The 24356-nt window shown below is 36.4% G+C and overlaps 1 protein-coding gene across 4 annotated transcripts in view; it reads left to right on the top strand.

Moving 5' to 3' along the window:
• Positions 1–24356, top strand: part of Rbm41 (RNA binding motif protein 41) — a 73841-nt gene that overhangs the window by 37980 nt on the left and 11505 nt on the right. For 2 of the 4 annotated variants that reach the window (XM_021188079.2, XM_029534490.1), the window contains exons 7-8: positions 7504–7651; positions 9567–9964. In XM_021188079.2, coding sequence (XP_021043738.1) covers positions 7504–7651; positions 9567–9733 — 315 coding nt within the window. In that variant the 3' untranslated portion in view covers positions 9734–9964. Of the gene's footprint in view, positions 1–7503; positions 7652–9566; positions 11243–24356 lie in introns of those variants that run through there. The other 2 variants (XM_021188080.2, XM_021188081.2) reach the window with 2 other exon arrangements.

Genomic DNA, 24356 nt, shown 5'->3' with positions numbered 1-24356 from the left:
AGAAGATGACCTAGTCAGCCATCGTTGGGAAGAGAGGCCCCTTGGTCTTGCAAACTTTATATGCCCCATACAGGGGAACGCCATGGCCAAGAAGTGGGAGTGGGTGGGCAGGGGAGCAGGGTAGGGGAGGGTATAGGGGACATTCGGGATAGCATTTGAAATGTAAATGAAGAAAATATCTAATAAAATAAGTTTAAAAAAAACTAGGCACAAACCTTTCCTCTGTTATAAAACTCATTGAAAATGTGCCGTAGACTCATGAACAAAACAATACTCCAAAACATTTAGAAGAAATGGGAGGGGGGTGAATCTAAGTGACCTTGTCTTTGATGATGTATTTTTCACCCAAAGCACAGTCTATATTTTAAAAAAATTGATAAATTATATTTTGTTCAAATTTCAGACTTTTCTGTGAGAGACATCTTAAAATACGCAAAAAGACATACTATAGATCAGGAAAAAAATAGTTCAAAGCACAGCCGTATGTAATAAAGGACTTGTATCTAGACTATACAAAGAACTCCTAAAACTTGACAATAACAAAATGAACAGCTCAGTTTAAAAAGTTGTCAGAGGGTAAGACTAGATAGTTCATCAGAGAAGATTATGATGTGACAAGCCTGTGAGTTCATTCTTGCCATTGTTACCAAAGAACTGTAACATGAAGCAATGAATTAAACTCCCACTTAAGTCAGTAAAATTCATAAATCTGACAATACCAAATGCTTTTGATGATTTAGAGCAATAGGAATACTTAATAATTGCTGGTGGGAGTATAAAATGGGACAACCTCTTTAGAACCCAGTTTGAAAGACTCTTAAAGCAAAACATTGTTTTCCCCTATGATGTAGAATTTTCTCTCTTGTTTACTCAACTGTTTGAAAAACCTGTGTGTATGCATACATACATACATACATATGGAATGTGAATGTTTGTAATAGCTGTATTCATAATTGCCAATAGAAGAACTAATCAAAATGCCCTCCAATTAGATGGATTTGGCAAATGGATGCGGTGAAATATAATTTAACAACAAAAGATTTGAACTATCAAACCATATAAAGATATATACAAACTTTAGATGCATGCTAGTAAACAAAAGATGTGACTATGGAAATAAAACATTCTATTATTTCATTCCACAATATTCTAGGAAACTCAGAATGATAGGCATTAAAATTATAGTTGATTACCAAAAGTTTAAGGGAAAGGAGAGTATAAATAAAGCATAGAGCATTTTTAGGAAAATAAAATTATCCTATATGATACTGAAGTGCCGAAGGCTAGCTGTATATTTGACAAAATATATAACTACATAGTATAAAGATATTCTTAATGTATACAAATATTTAAAATCATTTAAGAGAGTGGTGATTTTTAGGAAAGAATAAAGATTATAAAAGATAATCTTATTGTATTACAATTATATATGATCTCACTAAAGGAAGGAGAAAGAGTACTGACCTAAGTGGCTTTGGAAATGTGTAATGTGTAAGACTAACAGCAAATGGGAAGTTCATATAAGCACCACACCCTGGTTGCTAAGGCTGTGTGTCCTGGTTAACAGTATCGACACTGAATCATTAAGTAAATGGTTGACAGATAGTAGAAGCCAAGGTTCTCCTTGTTTGAATTTGTAGATAAATTAAAGGGACGAAGGTAAAATGATCCATGTGGTAGTAGCTTAAATTTGAGAGCATCACTGTGAATTCATATTAATATCAAGTTAATACAGAAATGGATAGTTTACATGTAGAAGTATTTATCTATGTTTATACACAGGTTAGTATGAACATGTTTTACTCTCTGAGTTGAGCAAGCCCCAATTAAAACAAACCTGGTCTTGCTCAGGATGGATTACTTGTAATACCACTCTCTACTAAATGTAACGAGATTTTTGGAAAAATAAATGACTGCACCTATTACTCAGGCAGGAAATATACAAGATTATTAGCCTTGTACATCTTTTTGTACGAAAAGTAAAACAACAGCATAAAACACAGGGACTGAAGGAGAAATTCCAATAATTGAAGCTAGAACTATCTGCAATAAACTATACAAATTAACTTTGAATAGTGATTTCAAATACAGAATATTCTTGTCTATGTATAGGTGCTAAGAATTAAAAAATTGAGGAAGTAGAGAAGAGAGAAATCTTAGGAACATAATTCCCTGATTCTTAGTTGTAAGCAACTTGTGTTGTTTTGTTTCCCAAGAGTACAATATGGAAAGGAAGATGTAACTTTATTTTTTCAACACCTATTTTTAATGATGGTTTTTAAATGCTTTAACTTCCCTTTTAGCCCACCACCCACCAGAGGTAGTAGAAAAAGAAAGGATATGGGGGGAGTAGACCTGCTTAGAAAGGTTTTTTGGAACAAATCCTATCTGTATTGTCTGGAGCAGTTCAGTTCACAGGAGTGAGCAGTGGCAGTTCAATCCACTCACAAACACTTCATGGATATACTAGCAGTCCAGTTCAGTAGAGTTGGGATAACAAACAGGAATCAGCAGTAGTGGCACTAGAGAGAGCCAGGCTTCAGCTTCCGCATAAGTCTGCAGGAGGGACCAGGGAGGAATGCCAGAAGTTCTTGGCTGTGCCTCTCTCAGGGAAGTGAAGATCAGCAAAGACACAAGACCAACAAGCATTGCACAGCTAGCTGTACCAGCAGACTCTGTCACTGTCCATGGGGTCCTGTTTATACTCCCTCCAAACATCACTTGTTCTCCACGGGTCTTACCTCAGTATGTGCATCTGTCTCAGCTCATATCACTCTGCCCATCAGCCTGAGTTCAGAGAAGCAACAAGAAACCTCAGCATATCACCAGAAGGTTTTTTTTTTTTGGTGTTTTTCTTTCTATGAAATCCCTACAAATGGAGCTCAACTACTCAGTGTAAGGCAGACCAATACAAGTGTGTCATTAGCAATGAATCCATCATGTTTCCTTTCATATGCTTGCTTTAGCAGAACATCCTGTCTCCTGTGTCTGTTTCAGCCAAATGTTCCTTCACATGTCTGCCTTAGTCTTTCACCTGTGTCCACTTCAGGCAAACACTTTTTCATGTGTTTGCCCCAGCAAAACATTATCCAACACAACTGATTTTCCAAAGAACTTTTCACTTCAGAAAGACAAGCAAGTAATGGAGAAATCTGACCACTACTACCTCAGTCAGGTAATAAAATCCAGTCATAAATCAGTGCTGTTAATATTTCTGCTTGATACAGTGTGACAAAAGCTGAACTCTTCTGGTATAGTTTTCTTCCCAATAATTCATTGCTGCAGTCTAACATTAAAAAAAAAAAAACAGAAAAATTCTAGTATTGGGGTATCAAATTAAAAAAAAATCTGACCAGTATTCCTAAAATTTTCAAGATCATGAAAAATGAGGACAATCTAAACTTGTCAAAAGGAGCTTAAAGTTCCACGATAATTGAAAGGAATCCAGTAATTTAGATGATATCTTAAACAGAAAAATAACGTTAGGTAGCAACTTAGGAAATGTAAATAAATAATGAACTCCTGTTAGTCATAATGTAACAACAGTAATTTATTAGTTATAATGAATATAACATACTAATGTAAGATCAATTAAGTCAGAAACTAGATATGGAGTATAAAGACATGTTACTCTCCATTTTTCTGGAAATCTAAAATTGTTCTAAAAAATAAAGTCTAATTTACAAGGCTTTTTAAAGGATGGCTACAAATGAATGCAGAGAATATAAGCTATATAAAGTTCAACATGTGCAGTCAAAACTACGTATCACACAGTGAGAGCAGGAGATCCTGGTTTTCTGTTTCATAAGAATGTTTATCTTGTTTTAGGGACTCTCAATGTCTGTATGTCTATATATGCATATGGTATAAATACATATCTGTTTTAGATATATACATGCATATATTTGTACATATATGCAGAGAGCAGGGAACCCAGAATAATCCAAGACAACTTCTTGTCCAGAATTCCTTTTTATTTTTTTTAAACTATTTTTATTATAGGACTGGGGAGATGGCTCAGCAGTTAGCACTGGCTGTTCTTTCCAAGGACCTAGATTTGATTCCCAGTATCCACATGATGAACAATCTATAACTGCAGCTCCAGGAGATCTTATGCCCTCTTTAGAGTCCTGCAGGCATGGCATGCACATGCCACACAGACTTTCATACAGACAAAACACTCATAAACATAAAATAATATTTTTTAAATACTAAAAACTAAATATATATTTATCAAAAGAACAGTCAGTATGGATTTTTTCTAATTACTGAGAAACTTGGGCTTTGCTCTCACACTTCTTTTAAAGCCTGTTAAATTTATTTTTTGTTGAAAATATTTTTTCATATAATATATTTTGATCAATTTTTTCCATCACCCATCTCTTCCCAGATCCTACCCACCCATCTAATTCCATACTTCTCTCTCTCTCTCTCTCTCTCTCTCTCTCTCTCTCTCTCTCTCTCTCTCTCTCTCTCTCTCTCTCTCTCTCTCTCTCTCTCTCTCTCTCTCTCAAACAGGCAAATAAACCAGAGTAAGAAAAACAAAGAAAGGAAAAAGCACAAGAAACATGCACACATTGACACACACCAAACAAAACCCATAAGGACACAAAGTCAGAAACCATAATATATAATAAGCAAAACACTAGCAGTATTTTTTTAAAGATGTCCAAATAAACAAAATTTACAAAAACACCACTGGGTTTGTTTAAGTCCCGCATGCTTTTCTGTGTTGAGTGTTAGAGCTAAAGACTCTACTACTTAGTAACTTTAATAATCTTTAATATAGTTTTTCATATATTTTAGTGCCTCTATCAGTCTTTTCCTATCAGTCATCTTTTTTTTTGTCCTAATGTGGATTGTTTTCTAACTTTTTTATGAAGTTGCTTTTTACTTTAAGCTAAAAATATTTTAAATATTTCTTCTTTTTTTCTCTCCCATTCTTTTTGTATTATATTTAAAGAATACATTGGATCATCCTTCCTAAAAAATTGTTTTATGTATCCAAAGCACTATTGGAGGCTTTAGCATGGTTTATACCAGGCTTGTATGGTTTTCTTACCTTCCGTGACTGAAACAACTCCCCCATTTTCCCTTTCCAGCTCCTGTAACTACCACCATTGTACTTTTAGCTTCAATGATTTGTATTACTTAAATGTTTGTCTAAGTAAAATAAGATATTCTTTATCCTCCTGTCACTTAACATATGCTCCTAGAATTTTATTTGTGGCATAGCATATAATAGTGTTAGTGAAAAAAATATAGACAATTTTTACCTCTAAAAAGAATAAGACACTTTATTCGTGAGCCAAATATCAGTGACTATGGCCGGGTAACACAGATTCAGGTTACCCCACAATCCATGTTGCAGCATGGCAACAGTTTCATGAAATAACAGAAAAACAAAGAAAATCCTAAATTAAGGTAATTTCAAGTACACTGTTGGAATCATCAGGTGGGCTAAAGCAAGTTGGAGATATTTCTGCTCTAGACTTCATATGTTGTCTGATGACATTCTTAAGAGTTTTGGTGGGTGGAAGCTAGTGGTCTGTTAACACATTTCAAAGATTTCACTTGTTAATCACAAGTGTGTTGGGTCAGACAGTGGTGGGCAAGGAATGGGAATTTGGAGTGGCTAAAGATAGCCTAAGGTAATTAATTATAATTAGACCCCAAGCAGTGTTATCCTGAACTCTCCACAGTCATTGAAGTTCTAATTAGTTTTCAGCCTTTCACACATGGTTTCTTTCCAGAAAATCTCTTTCACAATAGGATTTTTCCTTTTAAAGATTAATATTCTAGTCTATGTATATGGTACCTTTTCTTTACCTACTTGTCAGTGAACATTTCCTTATTTTTCATTTTCCTCTGCATTTTCTTTGTGATTACTATAAATAAAATGTTTTAAGCTGATGATACATAGGTTAAATAACAGGATATTATTTTGTTCTATTAAAATTTCAATAGCATTCTATTACTAATTGATAGAGTATTTTCCTGAGAGTATTAGTTACAGGTTGGTTTTTGTTGTTTTTTAATTGTTTTCTTTATGGTCTCTGTTTTCTCTCATTTGCCTTTTTGTCTCTGTCTTCTATCTTTCACATTAGAAGCCTTTCTCCTGTGCCTGATTATCCGTCCTTATTTCTGAGTAAGGAATGCAAAGTTGTTTCGAAGCCCTGAAATCACGCCCTTTGCGTACTTTGAATTCACGGTGATGTTTTATAATCCCAGCACTTAGGAAGCTGAAGCAGGAGGATTGTGAGTTCTAGGCCAGGCTGGGGTATGTCTCCAAATGACAGTAGGAAAATAGTAAAGACAAGGAACCAGATGATCTGGCTAGATCATTTGTTGGAGAACCTATGCACTCCAAATCAGTATGTTTGTCTTTCTTTCATGGGGCTTAGTTCCCCTAGAGAAGACTCCCCTATGCTTTCTTACAAAGAAATAACCAGAGTTCTAGTGGAGGAACGGCAGTCGGATCAGGAGTGTTCCCAGTGTTTGAAATGCATTCTTCCAGTCTCCTTGCTTTCAAAAACACTATTCGTGACCTCAGCTATATAAGACATTCCACAGTTTCTAACAGTTAACCTTCATATTCTGCCAGGATTGGTGAGGTGCCCTCACCCAGTACTATAATTGCAGGGGAATTAAAAATATAATTCATTTTGCAACTTCCTTCAACTTACCATCCTCATTTCAACATTATCTAATCACATATATTTCCAGAGCCCCCCAAAGCTAGCAAATGCATTCTTTCATATATATATATATATATAATTTTTAGACAAGATAAGTTTTAGACAAGATATCACTATGTTGCCCAGACTGGACTCTTGTCCCAACTTAGCCTTCCTAGTTATTAGAGTTACAGGTTTTCACCACTGTGCCGACTTCTGAATTTTATTTATTTGTATATTGTCTCTCTCTCTCTCTCTCTCTCTCTCTGTGTGTGTGTGTGTGTGTGTGTGTGTGTGTGTGTGTGTGTACAGATTCATAGAGGGTCAATGTCATATGTCTTCCTCTGTTGTTCTCTACCTTTTACTTTTTAAGATAGGCTCTCACTGAGTTCAGAAATCAACTGGCTAGGGCTGACCAGTGAGCTCTGGGGATTCACCTAGCTCTTTCCATGGGTAGCAGCAATTTAAAATCAAGCCTTCCTGTTTATGCAGCAAGCACTTTTATCCACAGAGCCACCTCCCTAGCCTGCTGCTGACTTAGGAAGACTTTAAAAGATTGCACATGTTCTTGAAGTTCCCATCCAATGGATTTGCTATTGAGTCTTTTTTGGTGGGTTTAGTCCCCACTCACCCAGAATCTTGTTGCTATTGCCTTCTTTCTCAGTTCTTTCTAACCTTGTTGGTTTTAGGCCTTGTAGATTTAGAGGTTTCTGGAGAGAATAACATTAGGTTCAGTCTCCCATCTTTATCTGGAAGTAATTCAAGCCATAATGAAAGGGTTACTTCCCTTATGTGATTATTTTTGTCATTTCTCAATTTGTATTAGGTGCTATATCTGAAGAACCTTAGTCCTCGGGTGAAAGAAAGAGACCTCATCTCATTATTCGCTCGATTCCAGGAGAAAAAAGGACCACCCATTCAGTTCCGAATGATGACTGGACGCATGAGGGGACAAGCTTTCATCACCTTTCCCAGTGAGTAACTTCATCTAGGTAGCCACTCTAGCATCAGTACATGAGAGATGATTGTCGCCTCAACGAATTAGATAGAGCCTTAGCACATGGTGGGGGGGCAGTGAAAAATGTATTTTCAGTATTCCTTGGTCCTCTTTCCTATACTTGCTTCTTCTCACCTATGGATGCTACACAACCACCTTCCCTTGTGTCCTCAGCTTTCCCATTTTTGACATTTCCTTCCTACCCTACCAATCTGTCTTTCTTTCTGTTGACAGTACTACTTCTACTCTGTCTTACAATGGAATTATTCATAGTTAGCGTGCTGGTATTGTGATAAGAAGACATACCTTTGTCTCATGCCCAATTTCTTTAGGACTAAATGATTTAAAGCTAATTAATTAACTCATAATTATTGCCAATTCATAATTATTGGAAGATGATACATTATTCCAAATATCACTTGCATGTTATTGTATGGCTTGTGCTCTAATCCAAGTACAAGAAAACTATGGTAATTTTGATCTTAGTAAGCCAGCTAGTATGCCTTTTGCATGAAGAAGCCTGATAGGATCTATACCTTCCATTGCCTCTAAACCGTCATTGTAATACTCGGCCAACTTTTATGTGGGCAAGTGATTTTACACTTAAGAACTGCTCATCTTCCCCTTGCTTTCATATAACCTTGTACTGTCTTTTCTATCTCATTGAAGGTTTGTACATCCTTTGTACCAGTGGTTTTCAGGCTTTTGAAGGGAGATTTCCTATTACATTTGAAAACAAATGTCGTATTCTCACAATATATATATATATATATATATATATATATATATATATATATATATNTATATATATATATATATATATATATATATATATATATATATATATAACCTTCTAATTGAAAGATACGTAATACAAAGGCTTTATATTTGTGTACATGTTTGTAAAGTATATGTGTGTATATGTTCATGTGTGTGTATGCACATGTGTGTACATGCATGTCGTGGTTCAAAGCTAACCTACAGTGTCTTCTTCAGCTGCTCTTCCATCATAATTTTCTCACTGGACTTAGAGCTCATGGATGTGGCTTAGCTGGCTGGTCAGTGAGCTACAGAAACTGCCTCCCTAGCTCTAGGGTCACCAATGCGTGCTTCCATACCTGGAATTTTATATGGGTACCGGGGATCCGAGCTCAAGTTCTCGTGGTTACATAGCAAGCCTTTTACTTAGAGAACCACCTCCCTAGTCCCTGCTTTGTACTGCTTAGTCTGTAGCTATTTTACTAATCTTAATAGCTATAGTGCACACTTGAAAATGTGGTATATATCTGAAATGAAGTAAGCTCAATCTAATGGCACTTTCTACTTATAATTCCAGACTCTAGTCTAAAATCTACCCCTCCTCATATCTTACATATAGTCTCTGAGACCCATATGTTGAATATTCCTGCTATGTACTATATATTCTCTCATACACACACTTTCTATATACCTGCAAAAAAAGTTCATTATCCCCATATGGATTCCGCAACTACTTTCTTTCTAAAAGAAAAAAGTAGCTAAGTGTGTTCAATAGTGTGGTAACTTCTTTTATTTGTATAACAATTTTGAAAACTTTGTTTCTTGTATCTATAAGCTCTCTAAGGTAAAGACATGTTTATACTTAGATTTAGCTTATATGTTTTAAATATACTCCCTATGTGTCCCTATATCTTCTATATTTTTAAATCAAATATACATTCTGAGGGTCTTTTGTCACTATTATTACCCATTAATTTAATCTTGCCTATGTATACAAACTGGGGATTGTAGGCAAGACCAAAACATCAAGCATCAGTGTGATTTTTATAGCAAACAAATCCAAATCAACCCTGTAATACAATTGAGTGATTAAGCACTATATAATTTGATGCATTTTTCTTATTTTTTTCCAGATAAAGACATAGCATGGCAAGCCCTGCATCAAATTAATGGATATAAACTCTGTGGGAAAATACTGGTGATAGAGTTTGCAAAGAGCAAACAGCAGCAGTCGGCTGTTCAGCGTGCTTCCCTTATAACGTCTACTACAGACGGCAGAGCAGAAATCAATGGCAGCTAGAAATGCATATCTACACACATGTACATGCACATTTGGATAGATGTATGTATGTATGTATGTACGTATGTATGTAAATGCATATTCAGATGATTTTTCTTTTATTATTTCTTAGACCAAGAATATGTATATTCGTAAAACTTTGTTGAAAATTGAAGAGGAAATATAAGAAAGAAATTAGGACAATGGCTCTCAGCATTTGGAGAGAATTGATAAAAGTATTTTCTTTTTTTTTAAAAGATATATTTATTTATTTTATGTATATGAATACACTTTAGCTGTCTTCAGACACACCGGAAGAGGGCATTGGATCCCATTATAGATAGTTGTGAACCACCATGTGATTGCTGGGAATTGAACTCAGGACCTCTGGAAGAGCAGTCAGTGCTCTTAACTACTTAGTCATCTCTCCACCCTAAAAAGTATTTTCTATAATTAAATACTGTATAGTATTGAAAAAGATTATATAAAATTGACAATATCCTGGATGTTAAAGATAATAATGAAACACTATACATGGCAGAAAATACCCTGAGGGTTAAGCCCATGTGAAAACCTTTAATTCTCAGGATATATTGCATAGGACTGTTCCTAAAGATCCAAAAATTCTTTAATAATTTTGTAGTCTTCAGTGTTCAGTCCTAGAGATAAGACTTTTTCTAGAACTGGTTCCTATATACAAAGTTTTAAAACTAACCCAGTGTTAAAATATTTATTTACTGAACTCAAACTGTGTTTTGTCAGAACATTCAACAGTTTCAGTAGGTAGATTCATAAGTTTATCAACTTATTTAATGATTGCTTCCATACTAAGTTTTCAGAGTCCTCAAAAACATATTTATTATTATGACATCTTTAAATGAAAATATTGGTAATCTACGATACTATTGCATTCAAAACAATATACATTAAACATGGAGTATCTGTCTAATATATGAACTTTCAAAAGGAATGAACTAGCATCTATACTAAAGGGACAAGGAAAGAAAGTTCTTTAGAGGAAAGGCAGCCTGCCTCAAATCCCCTAGTGATTCGTTTATAGTTGATGAAGACTAGGAACCTAATATGGTTTAGAGGGTAGAACCAGCTTTGGAGTCAGACCTGTGACCCTCAAGTCACCCATGTTTACCACCCTGAGCTTATCTGAGCCTCATTTATCTCATCCATCAACAGTAACATTGCTTCATACCTCCCTGAGTAAGGGTTAAATGAGATTATATTATCCAAGGTATATTATATAATATTGTAACAAGGGGAAGAAATGAAGGAACTGTAGGGTACTCCACTAAGTACATCGAACAACATATAATAAGAATTCCATTCAAAAGGGAGAAAGAAGCATAAAAATACTACAAAAAGTCATGTGAAATGGCTCAGTGAGTAAAGGCATTTGCCACCAAACAGGAAGACCTGAATTCAAACCCTAGGACCTGCCAATAACAGGACAGAATGGCTAGGAAATAATGCTATAGTTTCTTTACAAATCCTGTAAATCCATAGGAACAAATAAAACAAAAGGGAAATAAGGTGGCTAAATTGTACAAAGCTGTAAACCTAATTCTGCTTCCTCCAAGTAACAGAATTATATTGGTAAATGTACTGTACTGTTAGCCCTGCAGTGTGTATAGAGAGTCCGCATGGCTGGCATACCCCAAAGCATGGGGAAAAGGAAACAAAAGTACTAGAGATAAAGATCCACTTTGTGTTTAAAAGGTCAGTGTTTTAAGATGTGAGAATTTTAATCACATATTTTCATAACTACAGAGCCCTCACTAACCTGAACCAAAGTAGCAAAGTAAAGAATGAAAGGAGAAGCAGGCACATCTCCAAACTGGTGGATCCTCGTTGTCTCCTGCCTGATCCAAGTAGTGCTACACAGTTGAGAAACAAGGAGGTAGCCTGCTTCAACACTGGATGCTGGATAGCCCTGCAAGACAGCTATAGAATATAGCTACATTAGAATATATATTTTTATCCCATGTACATGAAACATCTTTAGGCTAGATCATGAACTGAACCACAAAACAGGCCTTAATAAATACAAATGGACTAAAGTCTTGTCAAACATGTTCCCTTCCACATGGAAGGAGGTTACACATCAGTAACAATAAATTGGGAAACTCACAAATAAGTGAAAATTAGTGATACTTAAATATCAAGTAGGTCAATAAAGAAGCAGAGAAGGAGCTGGAGAGATGGCTCAGTGCATAAGAGTACTTACTGCTCTTGCAGAGGACCTGAGTTTGATCCTCAGCATCCACACTGATGGGTCCCAGCTACCTTTGTCTATATGGGACATATTTAGAGATAAGCCTATTCAATGAGAAGAAAGATTGTGTGACAGTAATTCACTTTATATCTTAAGCCATAGGAAAATAATAGCAAACTCCACCTAGAACATACAAAAAGGGGGAAACATGCAGAATGCCTGAGAATAGAGTACAATAGAGAAAACGCAAGGACTCCAAGCAAGAAACTGGCAAACCTTTTGCTACATATAGCAGGAAAAGGTAGAATATAATCATTAGTTTGAGAAATAAAGGAGGGAATGTTGCTACTGACCTTTGAAAAATAAAAGATGTGTGAGGGAGTACTATTATACTCTTGTGCCAATAAATTAACGTACGAAAAAGGAACAAATCCCTAAAAAGATAAAGTACCAAGAACCAAATATAGGAAGCCAGAATAGACCTAATAACAAATAGGTTAAATAAGTAACAAGACAGATAAGCCACAACAATATCTATACTTGTTGCTTTTGATTTGAATTCTAGAATTCTACTAAATGTTTAATAAAACAGTAATCCAATTTCTTCACAAGCAGTTCATTTAAAAAAAAAAAAAGGAATACTTGTGAGATATACTACCACGTGAGAGAACCCTGAGAGTATGTTCAGGGTAAGAAACCAGTCACTGATGAGGGCAAATTGTACAATTCCATATATATGTCAAATACAGAGTTGGTTTAAAAACTGCATATATATGTAGTAATAAATGGTAGGCAGGAAAAACTAGAGTGTATAGGACTTCTTTGCAAGTGGATGAAAATGTTCATAAATTGCATCAGTGGTTGTATAACAATGAGTATACCAAGTGGGTGAATGTTGTGGTATGTCAATTAAATCTCAGTGAAACTCAAAAACATAGGAACTTGGACATTATCCAAATGTCCACCTGTCAACATGAGTGACTTATAACTGATGGCACATCCATTTAGTAGGGTATTATGAAGCCATTAAAGCAGTAGACTAGATCTATGAATATATTGTGACCTCTACTCATATCTAAGATTTTATATTAAGTTATAAACTAAGATACATTTATGTATGTATGTATAAGATGTATGTAACACATTTTTAAGCAAAAGTTCATGTGTATAGTTTATAGAGATAATTTCAAAACAAATATAGGAATAAACTAGGAACTGTATATAACAGGCTGTAAACCTTTCTGCAAGTGACTCTGTACAAGCTGAAAAAACACCTGCACCTTGGAAACATTTTTAGGTGGTATGATTTGGAGTGATTTTTACCTTTTTCACTAGTTTTTAATTAAAGTAATTTTTAAATATTCTTACAAACACTTGGCTTCCAAAATATTAGTCAGACCTACTCTGAGGGTTTCTGACTTTACTCAGGACAAACTTGTACTCATTTGCTATATTGCTCACATGATTAACACTTCAATTTTTCATAGAGTTTGGGGGGTGGGAAGTGGAGGAGCTATCCTGGTTATAGCCTCTTGCACGTTACCCTGGGATACACTTCTCAGTCAGGTTTCCCAGAAGGGACTGCTGCTTCTCAGGTGGGAAACCTTACCTCCTCCTTGCTAGACCTGCAGACCACTTAAAAATGGAGAAAATCTAATTGAGGATTCCTTTCAACTGGTGCAGAGATATAGAAACTGGTGTATCCAGACAACAAAATTCTACTCAGCAATAAAAAAAATAAGGAACCATATATGCAACAACTTGGATAAATTGTAAATGTATTTTGCTAAGTAGAAGAAGCCAGACTCAAATGGCTGCTTACTGTTATATTTCATTTGTGTGTTTTCTGGAAAGGATGAAGCAATAAGGCAGAAAAAGCAGTAGACACCAAGTATTGGCACAAGGGATTTCTTTTTAATAATAGGAACTTTCTGTGTGTTATTTATAGTTACAATGTGTATGTGTTTGTTAAAACTCAGAGAATTATGCACCAAAAGAATGAATTTTAATGTGTGATTTTTTTTTTACAATAAAAGTAATTTTTGATGAAATAGAGGTTTGGAAAGAGAATCATTTCATTAACTAGTGTAAGTATTGTATGGTCTCTAATTGCTGCTGAAAACCCAAAGCTACTGTAGTTTTCTTTTGCTTGTCATAGGTGAGCCCAAGCCACTAAATTAAAATCTCTTTACTAGTTACTTTTCTATTGTTGTGATAAACACCATAAGCCAGGTAACCTGTAAAACGAACTGTTTGGGGCTCCCAGCTGTAGAAAGGTACAAGTCCCTTGCCATGATGGTGGGGATCGTGACAGCAGGCAGGCAGGTTTGGCACTGAAGAAGTAGCTGAGATCTCACATCCTACTTCCTAAACAGGAAACAAAGAGGCACACTTTGGATGGGGTGAGTCTGTTTGAAACCTCAAAGCCCACCCCCAATGAAGCACATCCTCCGGTGAAGCCACACCTCATAATCCTTTCCAAATAGGTTAACCGAGTAGGGATAAAGTATTCAAACATATGAGCCTATGGTGGCTAATCTCATTCAAACTACCAATCCCTACAGCTGAAGATAACTCAGGAGTAATATACTTGTTGAACATGCATGAGGTCCTAGGTTCAATCCCCACTACTGCCTAAAATTTAAAGTTTGAAAATCTGATCCAGAGAAGTGGTGTGTGGACTCAGGACCAGACAGCAGAAAGCTTGAAATATGTGGTGAGTTACAAGCCAGCTTATGCTACAAATTAGAACTTTGCTCAGTTTTGCCATTAAAAGACTAGGAACTGTATTTGTTACCCCAAGAACTAATATCTTTCATGTATAATATTTATTTTAGTAAAGCAGCCACTGGATAGTACCAATCCCTTATCTACTGCATTTTGATTTTGTTTTTCTTCTGTATATCCTGCCCATTGCCATTTACTACCAACATTAATATGTACCTCCATAGTTTATGGACTGTACTTTGGAGCCATTATTATATAAGCTTACTTAAGCATGAGTAGTGTGACAAGCTGGTAGCTAAGATGACTACTAAGTGAATAGCTGGTGGGTAACATATATAATGTGGATATGCAGGACAAAGGATTAATTCATATCCCTTGTGTGATATGGGCAGAATGGTGAGGATTCTACTCAGTAAACTATCATGAGATCTTGTCACAGTATCCAGATGAGGATATGGTTTAAATATATGAGTCACTTATTTTCAGGATTTTTCCATCTAATATTTTTGGACTTTGTTGACTACTGATAACTGCAACCACGAAAACTGAAACTACCAAGAAGGGAGAACTGTATTAAGCCAAACCTTTTGTTTCCATAACAACAGATACCTGAGATAAATAGTTTAAATAAAGATTTATTGATCTTCCCAATTTAGTGTTAATTCCATGGTTGGCTGCTTTTGTTGCTTTTGGACCCTAGGTAGGCAGGTGATGGGCTTCAGGTGGTGGAACAAAGCTATTCACTTTGTAGCTGATAGGAAGCAGACAGAGTGCTCATTCAGGCGTACTTCCTCCTCTAGCATTGGTTCGACCCAAACTCTTTACATTGTTGATGGTGCCATATTTAAAGTCGGTCCTCCTCTCTTAGTTGTTTGACATAGTAATTGTCTCTGGAAATACTCTCATGGGAAGCATCTCAAATGTGGGCTTTAATAAACTCACAGAAGCATCCTTTTGGATGCAAGAGGGAGCCTCTGTGCTTTGAATACTTGTGTAGCAGTCAAAGGAAACATTTCAGTGTTGGTCCTTACCTTTCCCTCTTGTTTCAAAATAGGTGGCCTGAGCACTTCTGCAGATTGTCCTGTCTCTGCTTCCCATGTTGTAGAGAGACATCTGTATTACTGCAGCCATAGGTTCTAGGGCTCCTGGTGCAGGTATCAGGTTTACAAGCCAAGCACTTTTTATCTTCCCAGTTGCTATGAATGTGTCTTTATTCACCTGGCAACAAAATACTTAGCAGAGACCTTAAAAGCAATTAGAAGTCAATCAGATTTTCACAGTGCTAGAGAAAAAAAAATTCTGAACAATAGTCAACAAAGCTATCTTTTAGAAGTGGAGAGATAAAGATGGTCTCAGACAATGGCTAAACTAATACATGCCCACCACATCTGTCCTACAAGACAAGCTTCAAATTGAGAGATACTAATGTGTAAGAAGAAAGCATGGGAAGGGATGAAGGTCTCTGGTAGGAGTGAATATCCAAATCGCAAAGGCGCTACTATTATTAGCATGGTGCATAAAGCAGTCCTATTTTTAAGATGAATAAAAAGCCAACAAACTAAAGTAATAATTACATCACTATATTAAGAGAGAGATAACAAAGTTATAAAGTGGAATATGGATTAAAATGTGAGAAAGACTGCAGTGTTCACTGTGGCACCTTTCACAAGAGCTAAGAGAAGAAATCAAGAGAGGTAGATACTAATTGATGTATAGATAAAATATTGTAAAGGATGATGAGATGCTTCAATGGATAAAGGATAAATACTGAAGGCTTGACTTTAATTCCTAGGACCCATGACAAAAGGAGAGAAAAGACCCCCACATGTTTCCAGCCTTTAGACACAAACTATGTGATATTTGTTGTACAGGTATAAACTTTATCAAAGCAAGAAACCTCTCTCCTATTGTTAGTTTATAAAATTCTGTAAGCAGCTATTACTGTTCTTCATGGGGGGGGGGACTTTATGCCTGAATTATTTTAATTTCAAACAGGATAAAAATCAGTTCATTGCACACATAATTATGCTGAGAATGGGAGTTTGATATCTTCCTCTTTAACGAGAAACTCCGTGAGGTAGAAACAAATATCAAACACGGTCAGTTGTGTGTTCGCATTGTGAGAGACTGACAGGTTTGTCATTCTACGTGGAGCTGTGGAACCCCAAATCCTTTGGAAGGGAAACAGTTGAGAGAATTGCCAACAAAAACACTACTTCTTAAGGCTGAAGGAAAATGACACTGTTGGGAGACTAGGAGTCTAGGAGGCGTGGAAGAGCACCAGAAGGACAAGTATGTGGGCAACTGTGAGTGCTGGTTGTTCTTCTATTTAAAGGAACTATAGCAGTGACTCTGGAGTTATGAGTAGAAATGACTAGGGCACTGAACAGGAGCAGATAATGGGACTTTTATTGTTTTTTATTTATGAAATGGGGAGGTATGAATTTAAGATGAACTGAAGTTAAGAATCATAATTTCTAAATCAGGGTTTCTCAACATTCTCACTATTGACTGTGTTGGAGGATAATTCTTTGTTCTTTATGTCCATTCTCGATGAGTAGTTAGAAGTATCAAGTGTCCCTAACCTCTTTTTAGTAGATGCCAATAGTTCTGCCAATAGTACTGCCCCATAATAGTACAAAAAGTATCTATAGCTATTGCCAGAAGCCATATGAGAAAATCAACCATGTCTGAGAAGCAATGATCTAAAACAGTGTTTTTCAACCTGTGGGTCACACAGTCCTTTTGGGGGTTGAATGACTCTTTTATAGGAGTCACCTAAAACCATTGGAAAACACAGATACTTACATTATGATTCATAACAGTAGCAAAATCAACGTTATGAAGTAGCAACAAAAACAATTTTATGATGGGGGGGCATCGTCACCACAACATGAGGAACTGTATTAAGGGTTGCATTAGGAACACTGAGAACCACTGGTCTAGAATGACCACTAAAATCATTAAAACACGGTATAAAAAATTTTAAAGGACTAAAAATTGTAGTAATTAAAAATAAAAAGCTTAACCCCAAGTGACATAGGATGGTGGGATAAGAAGAACAAAGGATTTAGGGACAAAATACCCTAATTTAAGCCCTGGGAAAGTGAAGGTGCTGGAGGAGAATGGGTAAAATACTTGGAGATATAGAAATAAGCAAGGGTTTTGTAGAAAGGATGCCAAGAGCATGGGAAATAAGCCCAAGAATTGACATATGGGGCTACATGAAATTAAAAAGCTTCTCTACAGCCAAGAAGACAATACCCAAAGGGAAGATAGAGCTCCCAGAATGGAAAAGGACCTTTGCCAACCACACATCAGGTAGAATTATTGTCTGGAATATGTAAAGAACTGTAAAACTCAAACACTGAAGAAAACAAATTATTCTATCAATACATGGGCCAATTAACTAAGTGGACAGTTCTCCAAAGAAGAGTACAATGGCCAATGCATAAGAAATAGTCAATGTCTTCAACCATCAGGGAAATGAAATTTAAATCTTCATTGAGATTCTCATTCCAGTCAGAATGGTTATCATCAAGTAAAGACGTAACAACAAATGCTGGGGGCAGGGGAGGGATATGAGGGGAAAGAGTCCTTAGACACTGCTTGTGAGGACGTAAGCTTATGCAGTCATTAGGTGTGGACACCTCTTAAAAACTAAAAATAGAATGGCCTTAAGACCCAACTGTATTATTCTTGGAGCTATGATACCCAATGACTCTAAGTCAACTTACAAGAGAGATGCTTGCATGTCTCTGTTTATTAATGCACCATTCCTAATAAGCAGCAAATGGAACAGGTCTAGATGGTCATAGACAGATGAGTGCATTAAGAAAATTTGATGCAGTATTCATAGTGTGTATGTGTTTGTGCATATGTGTAGTCGTGTGTGTGTGTGGGAGGGGGGATGCAAATACAAGGTAGGTCATGAGAGGGAGTGAAGAGATCTTAAAGAGAGGAAGAGAGGAGGATGAAATGAAAAGAAGCCACATAAAAGCGTAAGGGCGAATTAGGGCAGGGGAAGGAAGTGACCCATTAGGGCAGACAAGAGCCATGGCAGAAGGCAAATGGGAAGGGAATGAATTTGAACGTGGTGCAATGACCCATGTGCATGAAGAAAAATACCATGATGAAACTCAATACTTTGTAATCCAATGTTTAACATTACTTTTAAAGCTGCAAATGATACTTTGTGAATGGTGTTTATCTGTTCTGCTTACCTTGGAATTACAGACCAGGTTTCTATACTGGAACCCTGGCTTCTTGTCCTCAAAGCCAGTGTTCAACAGGCAAGGGGATAGATTCACTGTTTACTTGGTTTCTCTGAAGGTTTTACCCTGATTCCCAGAATTCTGATGATGCGATTTCTGAAAGATTTCTGTTAGATTGGTAACTTGTTTATTTCTTTCAATGTTTCCATGGAATTGGTTATTTAGAGCTATCTCTTCTGCCATTTTGCTCACATCTGAAGGATTCCTCCTTGATACTTCTTGATTAGCTGAGTGTTAGGTAATATGTTTTTGAGGTCTGTTTTTTTTTTTTTTTTGTCTGCAAATATTTTTATTTCACATTCATTTTGAAAGATAATTTTCATAGGTAGAGGTTAACATTTTATTTCTCTAGGCTCTTTAAATATGTTGCCCCTCACTCTTGTAGCTTGTGTTGTTTCCCGTGAAAAATGTTCTGCTGTGCTTAGCTGTGTTCTTCTGTTAGTAATGTGTCTCTGTATGTAATGTGATCTCTGGATGCTTTTACATTTTTTCCATTTATCCCTGGTTTTAAGCTGTTAAAAATATGTCTTGATGTAGTTTTCTTCATATTTCCTGTGCTTGCGATTCATTGAGCTTTTGAGATTTATAAATGTGTCATCATATGGTTTCTGTGATTACTTCCGCCAATGTTTTTCTGTTCTCACATTGAACTCTATATTAGTCTGCTTTGCTTTAGATTGTCCTACAGAGCTAAATGGTGCTTTGTGAATTTTTTTCACCCTGTTTTCTTCTGTTTTTCAGTAAGCACTTTTCTATTGCTGTGTTCAAATGTGCTAATCTTTCTGCTGCAATATGCAATCTAGTATTATTCATATGTAGGGGTAATTTTCATCTCACATTAAAAAAAAATTTCCATGGGTCTTCAACATTTCTTCTTTTCATGTTCACATGTTTCTCTACCTTTTTGGAAAACAAAGAAGAGTTGTATGTTTTAATGTTTATGCCTAGTAATTGTCTCATTGGCTTCTTTTGTGTCTTTTAATTTATTCACTTTTATCCTTGCCATGGTTGTATTTTCCCACTCTCGTTAACGTCTCCTAATTTTATTGAGTAGCAGCCATCATGTCATTTCATTGGCGAATGATGACTTTAAAATTTATTTAATTTTTAAAAGCCTTTCCCTAGGGTATTATTAAATTAATTTGATTTTGTGTTATACTTCTGAGGCTTGCTTTTAAACTTTGTTTGTTTCTAGTCTAGAGCTGCTTTTTTTTTCTCCACTACTGAGCTAATATATTTGTGGGCACTGAAACTTATAGCTTGGAATGATGGAAATTCCCACTGTGCCTAGAAGAACTACAAAGGATTCATTAGCTCAAGAGAGGACTAAAAGTTGCTCTTTCTATTTTTTTATTTCCAACCCTACGATCTCCCAGCTTAGGTAGTTAGTTCTGTGGCTGGTTAAACAAAAATCCCAGAGCCAGCTGTGAGATACCTTTCCATGTGGTGTTGTCCCTGAAAACAATACTAGGTCTTGCCATTTTTCTTGGTTGCCCTTATAGCTAGTTAATAGACCCCCTATTATTGAAGATATTCCTAGACAGGTTGATTGCTAGATATAAAGAAATCAAGTTGGAACTAAACTGGAAACTTTCTCCTAACTTTACAGTCCCCAAAGTTATCTTGCAGGCTGCTGGTGATAAATGACATGACTCATCTTCACTATGAACCTTAGAAACTTACAATCATCTTGTCAGGCACAGTGTGCCTAGCAGTGCAACAGAGGCACAACTGTTGTGTAGGTAACCAACAGCTCTTAGACTGGAGTTGAGACCAGCTGCATAGAAAGCTATTCATGCTTGGTACTGTAAGTCCTATTTAAAATTCATGCATGGGGAAGCCCTAGGCCCTAGGAAGTGAACTTACTACTATTGTCTAGCTAAATTTGCATGGCCCCACACTTCTTTCTCTGAATATCTATGTTCATACCCATAGGACAAACAAACACTACTTTCAGTCTTAATCAGAGAAGCTCGTCTTTGCATTGAACAGTGGGAGGTAAATGCTCTTGTTTGGCTTCCCAAGGTGCTGGAACTAGGGAAGAGTGCTCAACCCTAAACATAGTAGTTTTACCCTTCTCTCTTAGCAAAGGCTCGGAAAACATGGAGGAATGATGGGATGAAATGACGTAAGAGCTAGAAGGATAGGGAGGATGACTGTGAAATGTTGTCCCAATGGGCATGGCACAGCCATTGCAACCAGGAATTCACAGAAGCTATTGTTGGCTGCACTGGGCTGTCAACAGTCAGTTGAGGATGAAGGAGGGACTTATAGGGTTCAATCCTTCCCTGATGAACTATTGGTACTTGATAGATTCTGGGAGAGGAAGTGTCATTGTATTCAATTGTTTATCCACTGATGAGACCACCAGGCCCCATTTGATAGTTCCAAATGGTCATGTAGACAGCCCTGGTTAAACTCAGTGGGCCATGAAACAATGTCACAGACATGACCATAGGAAAGAGACCTGTACAAGGAATGGGGATTTTATAGAGATCTTATGTAGCAATTTCCACTAAGAGAAATCTCATGAAAATTTGGGATGTAAGGTAAAACAACAAAATATTTTAAGGGGAGGTGAATCCCAGCAGCGTTCTGTGGGTAGATGAAACATTTCATCTTGTAGGTAAGCTCATTACCTTATAGAAGTAAATAATAGTTTCAGGGAGTCACTGGAACTGACCAGATGCATCCCCAAATATATATATATATATATATATATATATATATATATATATATATATATGGATGGGGAAGCCCTAGGCCCTAGGAAGTGAACTTACTACTATTGTCTAGCTAATTTTGCATGCATATATATATGTGTGTGTGTGTGTGTGTGTGTGTGTGTGTACAGACTGCTGAGAGATACTTTAAAACGAGCTCAGATATCTGGAAGAGTTTCAGACCAGCCAAACTTCCTGAGCTACTTTGTAAGGACATTTACTCACCTGTTTGGATGTCTGCAGGTTGTGCAATACACTCCAGGTTTCTAGTTTTCAAGAGCTGTCACTCGTGCTGGGGTGGGCTCTTGGTGATTCAGATGACTATGAGTCATTTCTACTCCTGTAAGTAACCTCTCTCCCACATTCCTGTAAGCAGCCACACAAACTCATTTGCTCACCAAGCTGGACTTCCGTGGTATCCTTACTTAGGTTTACAGATGTTTGTTCATGTCTCCCCAAGAAGAGTGTCACACCAAATGAAATGTGTGTAAGATAAGAGAAAGAAGATAAAAATAATTGGAATGAATTATGTACTATATATGAAACTGTTGAACAAATATAATTAATAGAAGGTAAAAAACATAAACTAATCAATACTCAGCTAAGGATTAAGGAAATCCTCTCTAGATGCCCCAAAGATTTAAATATTTCCCTCCCCCTTTTCCCATCCCCCTGTCTTTTGCTTTCTCCTTTTCTCCTTCCCTCTTCATTCCTTCCTTACCTCCCTCTGTGCCTCTAGCCTCTTGTTTTATTTCTCTTATTCTTTCTTCCCACCCACTTCCTATCCCTCCTCTTCTTTCTCCTCCTCTTTCTCTGCCTTCCCTTTATTTCCCACTACCTCCACCTCTCCTCATTATCTTTTTGCTTCTCTCATTTCCAGTACTGTGTCTTTCAAATTCTAGGCACCGTGATAGCCTTCAATCTTATGTATCTCCAACTCAGGGATATTATCAGGCAGGCAGTTAGGAAAAAATCAACAGCTCCCCTTTTTTTGTTGTTGTTTTCTTTCTATTGGAGATAATATCCCTGTACTGCCCATTCAATAAAGAAAACAAATATTTTGTAATTTTTGTCTTGTTTATGATTGTTTTAGATGGTTAGACAAATCTGACTAACATCTCACCATATGATCTTTTGTCTGTTTTTGTTTTTTTTTTATACACATAATACTTATTATTGTCTATTTACTCCCATCCATTAAACTAGGAGAGGATTTTTTATTTTTGGATCTGTTTTACTGGGAGGAAGAAACAAAGAAGACGAGGCAAGAAGATGGGGTAATGATGATGTGTCCATAGCACTGTGGACTGAGTGACCTCTTGTGGTCAGTGAATAGCAAGAAAGCCAGAAATTGCAAGAAGCATTTATGAAAGGCTCTGAAACTGAGCATAAGCAATTAGGCTGACATCCCAGGAAGCATTGTCATAGGCCCCTTCTTTTCCCTTTTCATGCAATCCCAAACAAGTTTGAGACCCAAAATACTGAGCATTTCAAAGCACGCAAAAATTGTCTGTTTGGTACTGCAGGTGATGTCAATGCTGATGCTTTTCAGAGCAGTTTGGCAGGTAGCAGAAGACAAATGAGAGCTACAAGATAAATAAAGGTGAGAGTAAATGCTATGTAATAAGTGCAGCTGAATAGTTAGATTGTAGTCATGCAGGAGATACCCTTGTGCTGTGTTTTCCCTATAGACATTTTTTAAAATCACATACATATACATTTATACACAATGGCATAGAAAAAATGCACTGTAGTTTCTTTTGATCTCAGGCCAACTTGATCTGCAAATGTTACATGGAAAATTCCAGAAATAAACAATTTGTAAGTTATAAACAACATGCCATGCTGTGTAGCACTGTAAAATCTTGTATAGTCCTGATCCATCCTGCTTGTGATGTGAGTCCAGTGTGTCCTGTGTATTTGTCACCTACTCTTAGACACTGAGGTAGCCATATTAGTTATCAGATAAACTGTCACTGTTGTAGTATCAATTGAATTAACCAATATTTTAATTAATAGTGGCCCCAAGCACAAGATCAGAGACCTCGCTGAATCAAATGTACCAGAATGAGCTGCAAAATGATTTCTTCAAGTTAAAAGGCAAAACCTGTGGCTGGAGAGGTCGCTTAGCAGGTAGCAAAGCTGGCTGTGTAAGCTCAAGAAGGACTTGAGGTGAGATTTCACCACCCAGGTTAAAAAAAAAAGCCAGAACTCAGGGTAGGCAGTTGAGATACCTTGTCTTAAAATAATGATGTGCATGGTATATATATATATATATATATATATATATATATATATATATATATATATATATATTCACACATACAAAACCAAGCAATGGTAAAAGCTTAAAGAGGAAAAACCATATGCTTAATCTCTTAATCTATAGAGTTTGAAAGAGGAAAACATTTAAATAGCTTTTATTATAACATAGTATTATAAATTGGGCATAGCAGTGCACACACACACACATCACATCACAAATAAATGTTTAAAAATATTAAAAAGAAACTACAAAATGTGAAAGAGAAAAGTAGAAACACACAAATGGAAAAATTAAGTTCATGAATATTGTACTGGCTAGCTTTGTGTCAACTTGACACAGCTGGAGTTATCACAGAGAAAGGAGCCTCANTTNNGGAAATGTCTCCATGAGATCCAGCTGTAAGGCATTTTCTCAATTAGTGATCAAG

Source organism: Mus pahari, chromosome X, assembly GCF_900095145.1.
Source record: "Mus pahari chromosome X, PAHARI_EIJ_v1.1, whole genome shotgun sequence".
Lineage (NCBI taxonomy): Eukaryota > Metazoa > Chordata > Mammalia > Rodentia > Muridae > Mus > Mus pahari.
This window is presented reverse-complemented; position numbering and strand designations above follow the sequence as displayed.